This window comes from Eubalaena glacialis, chromosome 4 (genome assembly GCF_028564815.1).
Source record: "Eubalaena glacialis isolate mEubGla1 chromosome 4, mEubGla1.1.hap2.+ XY, whole genome shotgun sequence".
Lineage (NCBI taxonomy): Eukaryota > Metazoa > Chordata > Mammalia > Artiodactyla > Balaenidae > Eubalaena > Eubalaena glacialis.
Window position 1 is genome coordinate 30509390 of NC_083719.1, and position 14075 is coordinate 30523464.

Sequence of the window (14075 nt, forward strand, 5' to 3'; positions counted from 1 at the left end):
GGGACGTTTGGGGAGTTTTAATAGAGTTGTTTGGGGTTTGTTGGGGGAGAGACGGAATACCTTTTTATACATTTGTCACATTTATATTTATAACTTATTTTTAATCCCCAAATACATTTAAACACTAAAGAGATTTCTTTCTGTCACTCAGTTTCTAATAATCTGATTTTATTCCCAATAGTCCTGAACCAGCTGCCTCTTCCATCCCCTTTACCTGCTACAACTACAAAGAGCCTTCTCTTTAATGCACGAATAGCAGAAGAGGTGAACTGCCTTTTGGCCTGTAGGGATGATAATTTGGTTTCACAGCTTGTCCATAGCCTCAACCAGGTATCAACAGATCACATGTAAGTACAATCTAAAATAAAATGAAAAGTTTTGGTCTTACTAAGAGAATCAGTATTCCTGGTTTTACTTTTATTTCAAAAAAACTTTAATACATAGTGTATTTTAAATTACTTGAATATCCAAGTGAGAATATAGCCTTACTGTGATGAGATATTAATGAGATTTAAATAGGGCATAGTTATTTTGAGACAGTAGTTCTGACCCATGTGATTCTATGAGGATCTTTTTGATTCTTATAATAATCTTGGGATTCATCAAGACGGATCTGTGCAGAGGTCTAAAGTTGCTCATGAAGTTAGCTCCCTTTTTCCTGGAATTGCTGGAGTCGTTAGAATTCCCAGGCACTAAGGACTTTAATGCTGGCTTTATTTGGAGTAGGCTTATATGCTTTTCGTGTAAAGTATAACAAGAACTCAAAGATTAACTTCAAGGAAGGCTACTACAGAATTTGGGACTAATTTTTTTCCAGGATTTATAGTACAATCTGAACATAGGTGTGTATTTTCACACAATAGACTTTTAAAATAATATGCACTTAAATTACATAGCTTATTTACAGAACTTTTGCACGAGTATACTTTTTAAAATTTACTTTTTACTACAAAAGCAGTATATACTTATAATATCTCAACACAAAAATGTAAAAAAGTTCACAACCCACTACTCAGCGGTACTCATGTGTCCTTCCATTCTTTTACTGTTGTTTAACTTAAAGTTCATTATTTAGCGGAATGAGGATAAAGCACATTATAATGGAGAGGTCTCTGCCATTAGCTGTAGCATATACTTTAGGGCCATTTTTAAAGCTGATGAATTTAGGTGAAATACTAAATTTGAATTTTCTGATGGAGAAACTGAGAAATGATTGGTTATGTCACTCCAGAAATTCAACAATGTCTAAATATTATATCACTTCTTATACATGTACATCCTTAATCAAAAGTTTTCACCACATATTTAAAGAGGTAAGGGAAATAGCACATGTATAGTTATGATTTATTATATGGAGAGCTGCTTTAAGATTGCCCCCAGAAATTAATTTTATCATTGGATACCATCTTTATGAATCTTACTAGATTTAATGAGTGGAATAGTGACGTGTAGAATATAAGATTTAAAATGCTGCCTATATTTAATTTTTTTATCATTTACCTTCCATAGTTGTGAACTGAATTTGCTACTTACTAATTGCAGCTATTCTTAACCACTTGCTTGGGTTTTTTCCCCTGATGGCTTTATTTGAGAAGAGAATAAAGAGGGGATAATTATGTAACCTTGAGTCTTGTCTTAACCAACGTGGCAACATTATTTCATTCAGAGGACATTCTCAAAAAGACAGATCCACTCACATTCAGATGTAAGGGAGAAAATACATTCCAAGCCCAAATATCAACTTCTGTGCATAATTATCACCTCTACCCTTCCATTATTTTGAATAGTTTAGAATAGACACTATTTTCTCCTTTGAAACTAATATGAACATTCTTAAATAAACTTATAGTTCCATAAAATAATGTTTGGGTTTTTTTTTTTTTTTTTCCTGTTTAAAGTAAAATGGGGGGGGAAGAAGTCCGTAGAAGAACTCCCCTCTGTCATTTTTTTGATAATTCTATTTCTTCTAGGATTAGCGTCTTCAAAAATCCACGAAACTGTTAGACATGCTTGTGTAATTTATTTTTATACCATAAGTCTTCTTGATTTTCTGCCTCAGCGTTGTCTGAATTTCACTGGCGAATTCTTAATCATCCATCACTGTTTTAATGTTTTGTATTTATTTTTTCAATGCCAGAGAGTTGAAAGATAACCTTGGCAGTGATGATCCAGAAGGCGACATACCAGTCTTGTTGCAGGCCATCCTGGCGAGGAGTCCTAACGTTTTCAGGGAGAAAAGTATGCAGAACAGATATGTACAAAGTGGTGAGGTTTTTAATAATTGAATTTCATAGTATATATTTCTTTAATGTGTCCCGTATTAGAACTTGTTTCACATGTAATTAAGTTCAGGTGTGTCCTTTAACAAGCTAGCTTGTCATCTGTTAATGCCGTGTTGATACCTTGAATGAAGCCAAGAACGAAAAGGAAACTAAATGGATGTTAACATTCTTGCAGTTTAATATGTAACTAAATTCCTTGGGAATTAGGCAAAGCTTAATATGTAGTTTGCTAGATATTTCAGACTTTATTAGTTCAGTCAATGAAAGAGCTTTAGGAATTTTTTTTATTTAAAAAAATCATAGAATAAATATGAAAGGAGTCTTTTCATTAATCAAATAATAAATAAAAATATCTGCAGAGCTTCTCAACATGTAGTACATGTATAAATAATTATACCAGGTATTAGTTTTAGTACCGATGGTGATTATATTCATGCTTATGTAGTAATTGGTTTAACGCTTCTGTTGCCTTAGCAATAGAAAAAGGTTTATAATAAGTATTACTATTAAGGAAAATTCTATTTATAGTAAGCATCAGAAAACCCATAAAAATGTGATATCCAACACAGATATGATTTTTCTGTAGTCAAGAAAGAACCTTTAAGTTAGGAACATTGTTCTGGTCTGAAGCTTACTGAATCTGGCAAGCCCAAGTACTTGCTTCCCTCTCAAGATTAAAACAGTCAGAAGGGAATAGTTTAGAGAACCCAGGAAGGTCTAGTTTATTTAATTGGTTACTTGTATTCAAGAATATTGCCACATTTTTTGACAGTACCTCCATGAAGCTTGCCATTCCATTTCTTAGTTTTGTTTTTTAATAGTATTACTTTGTTGATTCTTTACATTTGTGTGTAAGTTGTGTTTTTAAAGCAATTGCATAGTTACTATCCATTTCCCAAAGTGAATCCAGGGAAATTTCCTTTCAGGAAATCAAAGGTAGGTATGCAGGGCAAGACTGTATCTTCATCAGAACTAATAAGCTAGATGGCAGTAGTAGGAGACAGATAGGAATGGTGAAAGGACAGCTAGAATTACACATACTCTGGAAGAGTGTTGGAATGAAAGAAAATATGGAGAGATTGTTGATTGGAAGAAAGGCTATAGGCATACCTCGTTTTATTGCACTTCGCTTTATTGCGCTTCTCACATATTGCCTGTTTTACAAATTGAATGTTTGTGGCAACCGCGCACTGAACAAGTCTGTCAGTGCCATTTTTCCAGCAGCATTTTACTTTGTGTCTCTGTCACATCTTGTTAATTATCGCAATTTTAATTTTTTATTATTATTGTATGTGTTCTGGTGATCTCTGATCGGTGATTTTTGAAGTTACTGTTGTAATTGTTTGTGGGCACCAGGAACCGCACCCATGTAAGACAGTGAACTAATCAATAAATGTATGTTTTGGCAGGACTGGCAGTTCCCCTCTCCTTGGGCCTCCCTATTTTCTGAGACACAACAATATTGAAATGAGGCCAATTAATAACTCTACAATGGCCTGTTAAGTGTTCAAGTGAAAGGAACAGTCACATGTCTTTCACTTTAATCAAAAGCTAGAAATGCTTAAGCTTAGTGAGGAAACCATGTCAAAAGCCAAGATAGGCCAAAAAGCTAGGCTTCTTGTCCCATACAGCCACCTAGCAAAGGAAAAATTCTTGAAGAAAATGAAAAGTGCTATACCCCAGTGAACACTTGAATGTTAAGAAAGCTAAATAACCTTATTGCTGATATGGAGAAAGTTTTAGTGGTCTGGGTAGAGGATCAAACCAGTCAGAGCATTCCCTTAAGCCAAAGCCTAATCCAGAGCAAGGCCCTAACTCTCTTCAATTCTCCGAAGGCTCAGAGAGGTGAGAAAGCTGCAGAAGAAAAATTTGAAGCTAGCAGAGATTGGTTTATGAGATTTAAGGAAAGAAGCTATCTCCATAACATAGAAGTACAAGGCAAAGCTGCAAGTGCTGATGTAGAAACTGCAGCAAGTTATCCAGAAGATCTAACTAAAATAATTAATGAAGGTGGCTATGCTAAACAAAAGATGTTCAGTGTAGACAAAACAGTCTTCTATTGGAAGAAGATGCCACCTAGGACTTTCATGGCTGGAGAGGAGAGTCAATGCCTGGCTTCAAAGCTTCAAAGGACAGGCTGGCTCTCTTGCTAGGAACTAATACAGGTGGTGAATTTAGGTTGAAGCCAGTGCTCATTGAGCATTCTGAAAATCCTAGGGCCTTTAAGAGTTATGCAAAATCAACTCTGCCTGTACTCCATAAATGGAATAACAAACCTGGATGACAAACATGTTTGTTTATAACATGGTTTATTGAATACTTTAAGCCCACTGTTGAGACCTACTTCTCAGAAAAAAAGATTCCTTTCAAAATATTACTGCTCATTGACAGCACATCTGGTCATCCAGGAGCTCTGATGGAGATGTACAACAAAACTAATGTTGTTTTCATGCCTGCTAACACAACATCCATTCTGCAGCCCATGGATCAAGGAGTCATCTCAGCATTCGAGTCTTATTATTTTAAGAAATACATTTCATGAGACTCTAGCTTCCATAGATAGTAACTCCTCTGATGGATCTGGACAAAGCAAATTGAAAACTTTCTGAAATATTTCACCATTCTAGATGCCATTAAGAACATTCATGATTCATGGGAAGAGGTCAAAATAACATTCACAAGAGTTGGAAGAAGTTGATTCCAGTTCTCATGGATGACTTGTGAGGGGTACAAGACTCCAGTGGAGGAAGTAACTGCAGATGTGGTAGAAATAGCAAGAGAGCTAGAATTAGAAGTAAAGCCTGAAGATGTGACTTAATTGGTGAAATCTCATGATTAAAATTTAATGGATGAGGAGTTGCTTCTTGTGGATGAGCAAAGAAAGTGGTTTCTTGAAGTGGAATCTACTTGTGGCTGAGATGCTATGAAGATTGTTAAAATGGCAACAAAGGATTTAGAATATTACATAAGCTTTAGTTGACAAAGTAGCAGCAGTTTGTGAGAATTGACTCCAATTTTGAAAGAAGTTTTACTGTGGGTAAAATGGTGTCAAACAGCATTGCATGCCACAGAGATATCATTCATGAAAGGAAAGAGTCAATCAATGCAGCAAACTTCATTGTTAATGCAACAAACTTAAGTGTTGTGTTATTTTAAGAAATTGCCAGAGCCACCTCAACGTTCAGCAACCACCATCCTGATCAGTCATCAGCCACCAACATTGAGCAAGACCCTCCACCAGCAAAAAGATTACAACCTCACTGAGGGCTCAAACAATGGTTAGCATTTTTTAGCAATAAAGTATTTTTAAATTAAGGTATGTACATTGTTTTTTTAGACATAATGCTATTGTACACTTAATGGACTACAGTATAGTGTAAACATAACTTTTATATGCACTGGGAAACCACAGAAAATTCATGTAACTCCCTTTATTGCGATACTTGCTTTACTGCGGTGGTCTGGAACCGTATCTGCAATATCTCCGAGGTATGCCTGTAATAGGAAATAGGATAAGGGCATTAAGTATAGGATAACGTAAATAAATGTAAGACTGAATAAAGGAAGTCTTCCAAGGCTATTTATACTACATTTTTATAAGTTATATCTCTAATAAGAAACTTTGAGTATTCACCTTTCAGTCACATATTTTGTGGTTTTTACTATATATGCTTATTTTTTAGTCTGAAACATTGTTTCATTTCTCCATATCCTACTTTGTAAAAACAAACTAGCATTTAAAAATTGATTCATTGCATGTTGTGATTTTTTTTTTCTAAGCATTTTCCATTTGGCTTTAAAATTTTAAAAGGTGATTTTTGGTTGTTAAATATAAATGTGAGTCACACATTTGGAGAAAATTTAATAATGTGCAAATCACTTCGTTCATAGTTCTTTGGATCTCTGAGAGAATCGGAAAGGACTACTAGTATTTTATTTACCCCTTTTATTTATAAAGCCACTGCCTCCAAACTAGTAATTCCAGCTTGTCACAGTGATGACTGTTAATTCAGGAGAAAATACTTCTAAATTCCCATCTCATGGAGTCTTGCCCCCTTTCTCTCAAAAAAAAAAAAAATTCAGCAACAGTAGTTATAGTAATTAAATTATTAAGCCATGGAATATATGATTTAGTACTGAATTTGAGTTGGAAGAGAAAATTCGTAAATTGAAATTTAGACTACATAGAAAACACGCTATTAGTGTTAGACTTTAAGGTGCTCTCATCTCATTCAGCCACTATTGTAGAGCTAGAATCCTTTCTGTAGTTCCTGGCAGATGAACATGTAACTTCTGTTTGAATGTTTCTGGTGAAAGGCACTTTTCATATCAGCAGCAGGAAATGGAATTTGGGGAACTAATGTGATACTTGAAACTCCCAGAAAGATTGGCTATACATATCATAAGAAAGGTCAGAGTTAATCATAGATTTTTATCTTTGATTTTAGAGTGTCTAAATAGCTGAATTTTTCTGCATCTCCTATATAACAAAACGCCACTTATGCAACAGTTGAAGGAACAATGTCTAACTTGAAAAGAAATGTGAGAATCTGAAAGCTCTTCTCACACTTTCATTCATTAAACAAATATTCATTTAATCCTATTTTATGGAAAGAATTACTGTGGAAGAAAGAACAGGAGCATTCTGTTGTTCGTTAACAGACTTTCAGATGGTAATTTCAATACCTCAGACTTTGGGCCCCTAAGTAAAGTACTTTTTAAAACTTAAGTCCGAATCACAATGAAATAAATAGAGTTGTAAAATTAAGCTCCTAAGGTGGGAGATGTATGTAATAAAGTATTCCATGTAATAGGAAAACCATCCAAAAGCCTGTTGTAGACAGAAGTGTGTAGTATTTGGAGAGAGGTTAGATAAAGCAACTTCTGAAAGTTCTTTTCAATTCTAAGGCTAAATGATAGTAAGCAAGTAAATTTAAAAACAAAAAATTATATCTCTATCTCTGTCCCTGGATTAGTTATATGCTAAAAGGATGTTTTGGTAAAATTGGTTGTACTTGAAATTTATAGTTTCTATATTTTGCTCTTCAAAATTAACATGTTGGTCAAAAAGAAAAGAACAGAAAGAACTTTTGAATGTTTGTGAAAGAATGATTGATTTAAATCACTTAAAGAATGCTTTACCATTGGAAGAAAATAACATGTTTTACCATTTTTGTATGTTGTGTAGGAATGATGATGTCTCAGTATAAACTTTCTCAGAATTCCATGCACAGTAGTCCTGCATCTTCCAATTATCAACAAACCACTATCTCACATAGCCCCTCCAGGTAATGTATATATCATTTTATTAAGTACTGTTTTCTGTAGTGAATATGCTTGGAAATATACAGTGTATACATACATTTAGGTAATGGTGAATTACGTGTAGTTAAAAAGTTTAGATGCTTAGCCTTAAATAGTAACCCACATGAATATTTGCCTTAAAATGTTATATGTGGAAATGCTCTAATATACTAATTTAAATAAATAGTAACTTAATTTCATACAAACAAAAGAATGTGTTAAAATAACCAGCGTGTTTGAGATAAATAAGAAAATTCATTGAGTAGAACTTAGGGAGCATGTAAAATAAATGAATTACTCCAGTTTTTACAGACTGCTTAATATAACTCTTAGATTATGAATTGTGAGTGATTTTTGTACGTTATTTATTTTTCAGAATTTTTCTGTGTACATTTATTTTATACAAATTAGAGTTTGGAGAATTTTATGACAGTGAAATATCAAGGAATATCATGTTTATTTCATTTCCTGATATTGTTTATTTGGATTTTGGGTTTTAGCCGGTTTGTGCCACCACAGACAAGCTCTGGGAACAGATTTATGCCACAACAAAACAGCCCAGTGCCTAGTCCATATGCCCCACAAAGCCCTGCAGGATACATGCCATATTCCCATCCTTCAAGTTATACAACACATCCACAAATGCAACAAGGTAAGAAAGTTGCTTGTTTGTTTACAGGGAATGCCTCTAGTTCCCAGCAAATTCATTTTTTTCTTTTTATAAATTTTAAAACACAAATACTAAACTGTATACTTTTTTGTCAATGAACATTTCTTTTAAGCTGTGGCTTATATTATTAAAAATATGTTATATTTATTACTTGGGAAGTCATTTGGAAGATAAAAATATCAGTGTAATCTGACTCTTTGGATTACCTTATTATATTATACAACTGAATATATCTAGTTATGAAATTAGGAACTGCTTTATTTAATTGGGCTTCTTACAGTAGCACTAAGTCAAAGAAGAATTACGTTTTAATTAGTAAAGTATATGTAGTGTGAAAATTTTAATATCAAGTAGAAACAGTACTGGTAGAGGAAAATTAATATTCTTGGATTCAAAATTTTCTGGGATTAGATTACTAGTTCTCATTTGAAGTCGATTGTTGATAATATGTCTTTTTAAGATCATACTGTGTTGGGATCTATGTCATGGCTATTAAATAATGTATTTACTAGTATATTGTACTTTTTTAGAGAAATTTTGAAAAGTACAAAAGATAATGTAACAGATATCTGTGTTTTTGTCCCTCATAATTAACAGCAAATTTTTAACATTCACAGTCAGTCATTAGTTCCTGTTTGTATTCTTGGTTTTTTATTATGCATGGATCAAAACATGCTTCATTTATAAACTTTTATCTTACAAACTTTTAACTTAGTGTCATCTATTAAAACAGCCAACTTCTGGTTTTCCCAAGCTAGATAATGAAATGGTAGGTTGAGCCTATTTTATACAGTAAATCAAGGAAAAACTTGGAGACAAACCACACCTTTGGAATAGACACCTCCAAAATTATAGAATTTAGTGTGAGTGCTGAACAGAAGTATGCGTGTATATGGGCTCTTGATACTTGTGAAATATTACTCTTCTACTCTGGTATGCCAAAGTTATGTGAAACATTTTAAATGTAATTAATAAGAGGGAAAATATTGAAAGGACACATTTGCTTCATACGGAAATATCCACATAAATATGTGTAGAAAAAAAACATAAATTTTTACTTTAAACACTGTTGTTGTTTTATAACAAGATAAACCCAGCTTTTTCAAAAGAATAAGTTGAAATCACAAAATCAAAAGAAAAATGTAGTTTGAGGGCCTATTCAGTAATGAATCATTTCTTAGAAATTCTCAGATACTTGAGAGACCAAAAATAATACGAGGGATAAGCCCCACACAGATACCAAAATTATTATAAATAAGAAAATTTAATGTGGTAAGGAACAAATAGATTGGTAAATGGGACAGAAATGGTTCCAGAAATAAGGCAGATGTCTGTGGGAATTTAGAGTTTGTGAAAGGTAATATTTAAAAACACTTTATATTATAAAAATTTTAACCATGCAGAAAAGTTGAAAGAATAGCACAGTGAACCATTTCACCAACAGGCATTCTGCCTCTCTGTCCTTAAATACATCTGCTAGGAAGTCAATTCTCCTTTATAAACACCAAGTGTAATAATTTACCCCTAAAAAAATTACGAACATTTCTGTAGTATCATCTGATACCATCTACATTGTTTTCACCAGTTGCCTCAAATATGTCTTTTATAACCTTTTTTCCCCCATATATGATCTAATCTAGTTTCTCACACATTGCATTTGGTTTTTACATCTCTTTTGACTCTTTTAATCTAAACAGTCCCATACCCTTTCCCCATGACGGTAATTTTTGTTTTTTTGAGGAGTCTGTGCTACTTTTGTTGTAGAATATCCCATATTCTAGACTTCACTGTTTCCTCATTGTGTTGTTTAATTTGCTTATATACTTCCTGTATTTCCTACCAACTGGAAGTTACTTTAAAGGCTCTGTTAGTTTCTAATTGTATATTTTTGGCAAGGGTGCTAAATAAGTAATGTTGTACACTTGATATTGCATCACATCAGAGGGCATATAATGGCAAGTGGCTTCATTATTAGTGACATTTAGGTGATGACTACTCCATGTCTTCTTTTATAAGGAACATATTTCTTTGCAATCAGTGAGCAATCTGTCAGGTGATATTTTGAGATCATGTAACTGTCCTATTTCCTATTAATCTTTATCCTAAAGGGTTTACCATCCAATAATGATTCTCTTTTCATCAGTTTTTACACTGGTCATTGGAAAATGGTGATTTTCCAATTTTGTCATTCTAAAGGTGGTACTTTGAATCAGTGTGTAATAATGGATTGTTTAATAAATCATGTTGGATTGGTTGGCTAGGCATTTTGAAATTTTATTTGGATTCCTAGATCATCTAGAGCAAAAATGTTCTAGATGGATGAACTATTTACGTTTGTATTTTAAGTCATAAAATTATAAGAAGAAGGGGCTTCCCTGGTGGCGCAGTGGTTAAGAATCTGCCTGCCAATGCAGGGGACACGGGTTTGAGCCCTGGTCCGGGAAGATCCCACATGCCGCGGAGCAACTAAGCCTGAGTGCCACAACTACTGAGCCTGCGCTCTAGAGCCCGCGAGCCATAACTGCTGAGCCCGTGTGCCACAGCTACTGAGCCTGCGCTCTAGAGCCCGTGCTCTGCAACAAGAGAAGCCACCGCAATGAGAAGCCTGCGCACCGCAACGAAGAGTAGCCCTCACTCTCCGCAGCTGCAGAAAGCCTGCACACAGCAAGGAAGACCCAATGCAGCCAAAAATAAATTAATTAATTTAAAAAGAAATTATAAGAAGAAAACATGGGGTGAATTTTGGGTACCTTAGGGTCGAGAAGGCCTTGTTTCTAAGCAGGACTGGATTCTAGAAATGGAAAAAAACCAGATTAATTATAAATTTCTGTGTAATAGGAGAGAACAAATAAGGACAAGTAAATTTAGGGAAAAAAATTTTTCAATATTTATTACAAAGTATTAATTTTAAATATAGCAAGATCTTATGCAGGTTGATAAGAATAAGACAAAAATAGACTACAGAATTAAACAGTTTACTGAAAAAGAAAAGCAAAGTGGATACGGAAAGATTTAATACATATACGAAAGTACAGTCAACCTGGCTCACAATTAAAGGGATGCAAATCAAAATTAAATTGAAATAAAATTTTATATCTATCAGATTAGTAACATTTTATAGTGTGCAGGGAAATTTGAACTTCATACAGTCTTCATAGGGACATAAATTGATGCAACCATTTTAGAGAGCAGTTTGACAATATCTATTCCAGTTTAAAACACATATACCTCCTTCAGTTGTTAAAAATCTATCTCCCTTATAAGTAGGGGTGGGGATAAAAATGCTCAGGCAGTTTTATCTCAAGTTCTAGCAAGCATTCATGGGAAAGATACTCTGTTCTTACATGGATTAAAGACTAAGTGTGAAAAAACAAAACTATGAAACTTTTGAAAGAAAATATCAGAGAGTAATTTTTATGATTTTGTGTTAAGTAGGGAATCTCAATGTCCAATACACATGAAAAGATGCTTGGTTTCACGGTTAATTAAGGAAGGAAATGCTAATTAAAGTGGCTGTCAGAGACATTTCCCATCTTCAAATTGACGAAAATCATTGGCAAGGATATAGAGCAGTATGAACACTTATCTACTACCAGTAGAGTGGACATAAATAATGTGGAAAGCTATTTGTTAATATTTAGTAAGGTTTAAAAACAGGAATATCCAGCAATTTCACTCCTAGACACATTTGTAAAAAAAGTCATATACAAGAATATACATTACAGCATTGTTTATGATGGCAAAAATACTCAAGCAATCTAAACTACTAACAAGGGACTTCCCTGGTGGCACAGTGGTTAGGACTCCACACTCCCAATGCCGGGGGCCTGGGTTCAATCCCTGGTCCAGGAACTAGATCCCACATGCATGCCACAACTAAGAGTTTGCATGCCACAACTAAGGAGCCAGCAAGCCTCAACTAAGGATCCCGCCTGCTGCAACTAAGACCTGGCACAAACAAACAAATAAATAAATATTTTTTTAAAATAAAAAAATAAACTACTAACACAAGGATGAATAAAGTGTGTACATTATGCAGCAGAATATATGTAATTATTTTTTCAAAGTAAATGAATTTAAAACTACATATATAAAAATGGATACATTTCAATACAATATTGAATTAAAAAGCAAGTTATAGAAGGATATATACAATACATATACCATTTATACAAAGTCATAATGTGCAAAATAGTGCTATGTGTTATTTAAGAATATTTTCATTTATAGCAAAGGTAAAAAGGTATTCATAGGTAGAGTGAACTCTAAATTCATTATAGTGGTTACTTGTAGGGAATAAGGGAAAGGAAATAGAGGAGAGGAATATGCAGATATATGGAGAGCTTCAGCCATATCTAATGTCTTATTTCTTTTCAAAAATCAATCTGAATGACTTGTGGCAAAGTGTTAAGATTTGATCAAGCTCTGGATAGTCAGCCAGCTCATTATATTAGTCTTTGTAATTTATGTAAGCTAAAATATTACTTGCGAACAATTATTATTGTCCTGTAAGAATTTTAACAGTTTATTTTTATAAAGCTTTTTTAAAATTCTTATTAATTTCAGCATCGGTATCAAGTCCCATTGTTGCAGGTGGTTTGAGAAACCTACATGATAATAAAGTTTCTGGTTCGTTGTCTGGCAATTCTGCTAATCATCATGCTGATAATCCTAGACATGGCTCAAGTGACGACTACCTACACATGGTGCACAGGCTAAGTAGTGACGTATGTAATATATTAGTTATCATTAAGGTAATAAAATAGTTCTAATATTTGTCTCATAACCTAGTATTTCAATTCTGTAATTTGAAGGATATCTACCTTTTATTGAGGATTATACTGGGTCTGAGAATCTAGCTGTACCTATAGAGCAGGGTTGGTAAACTGGCCAGTAGTCTGACCCATAAACTAAGACTGATTTTCACAGTTATAAAGAGTTTAAAAGAACAACAACAAAGAATGTTATGTGACAAACTGTATATGATCCATAAAGCCTAAAATATATACTATCTGTCCCATTACAGAAAAAGTTTGCCAACCTCTGGTCTAGAGGTTTAGGTCCTTAATGAAATATACTTCATTTTTAAATGTTTGCTCACACAAAGATGTCCTCTTAAATAATGAGCCTTTATTTATTAGTGCTTAGCTCTTTTTCCCTCTAAGACTTGTACAGAAATTTTTTCCCTGAAATTTAATGTTGCTTTAATGTTACTGAAATATTCCACATACTGGAAATCTGTCTTGTCATTGGCTTGGTGGTATTATCACATAAGTTACATGTATTTAAGTTTAACAAAGATGACATTGGACTCTGCCCTCAAGACATTTACATTTACAGCCTGGTGGGATGTTCAGAGCTCCTTTGGTAGAAAATAGCAAACAAAAATGGAGCATACTAGTAATACCAGTTTTCTTATTCATTGCTATGCTTAGGCTGTTGATTCTTTTGGATACAATTTCAATTCTTCTAAGATATACCACGAAGAAAACAGGAAAGTGCAGAAGAATTATGCTTTTGAATACCAACACTTTACCTGTCAGTAATTTATGTCTTTTATTGGTTCTCTTTAAGATTTCTATAAAGCCTCTTCTATCATTCAAGATATAAATGTTATACTCTATTCCTAGGATGGAGATTCTTCAACAATGAGGAATGCTGCATCTTTTCCCTTGAGGTCTCCACAGCCAGTATGTTCCCCTGCTGGAAGTGATGGAACTCCAAAAGGTATCATTGTAACTAAAATTTCCTTAAATTTTTCACACTTCAAGTTGAGTAAAGAATTCAGACTTCTTAATGCAGTTACCAAAAATTATTCT

The 14075-nt window shown here is 33.7% G+C and overlaps 1 protein-coding gene across 5 annotated transcripts in view; it reads left to right on the top strand.

Annotated features, from left to right (window-relative positions):
- NIPBL (NIPBL cohesin loading factor) overlaps nt 1–14075 on the top strand; it is a 201806-nt gene that overhangs the window by 87529 nt on the left and 100202 nt on the right. For 4 of the 5 annotated variants that reach the window (XM_061189192.1, XM_061189187.1, XM_061189191.1 and 1 more), the window contains exons 3-8: nt 182–347; nt 2138–2265; nt 7471–7570; nt 8087–8238; nt 12823–12983; nt 13887–13983. In XM_061189192.1, the coding sequence (XP_061045175.1) occupies nt 182–347; nt 2138–2265; nt 7471–7570; nt 8087–8238; nt 12823–12983; nt 13887–13983 (804 nt within the window). The remainder of the gene's footprint in view (nt 1–181; nt 348–2137; nt 2266–7470; nt 7571–8086; nt 8239–12822; nt 12984–13886; nt 13984–14075) is intronic. The other variant, XM_061189188.1, reaches the window with a different exon arrangement.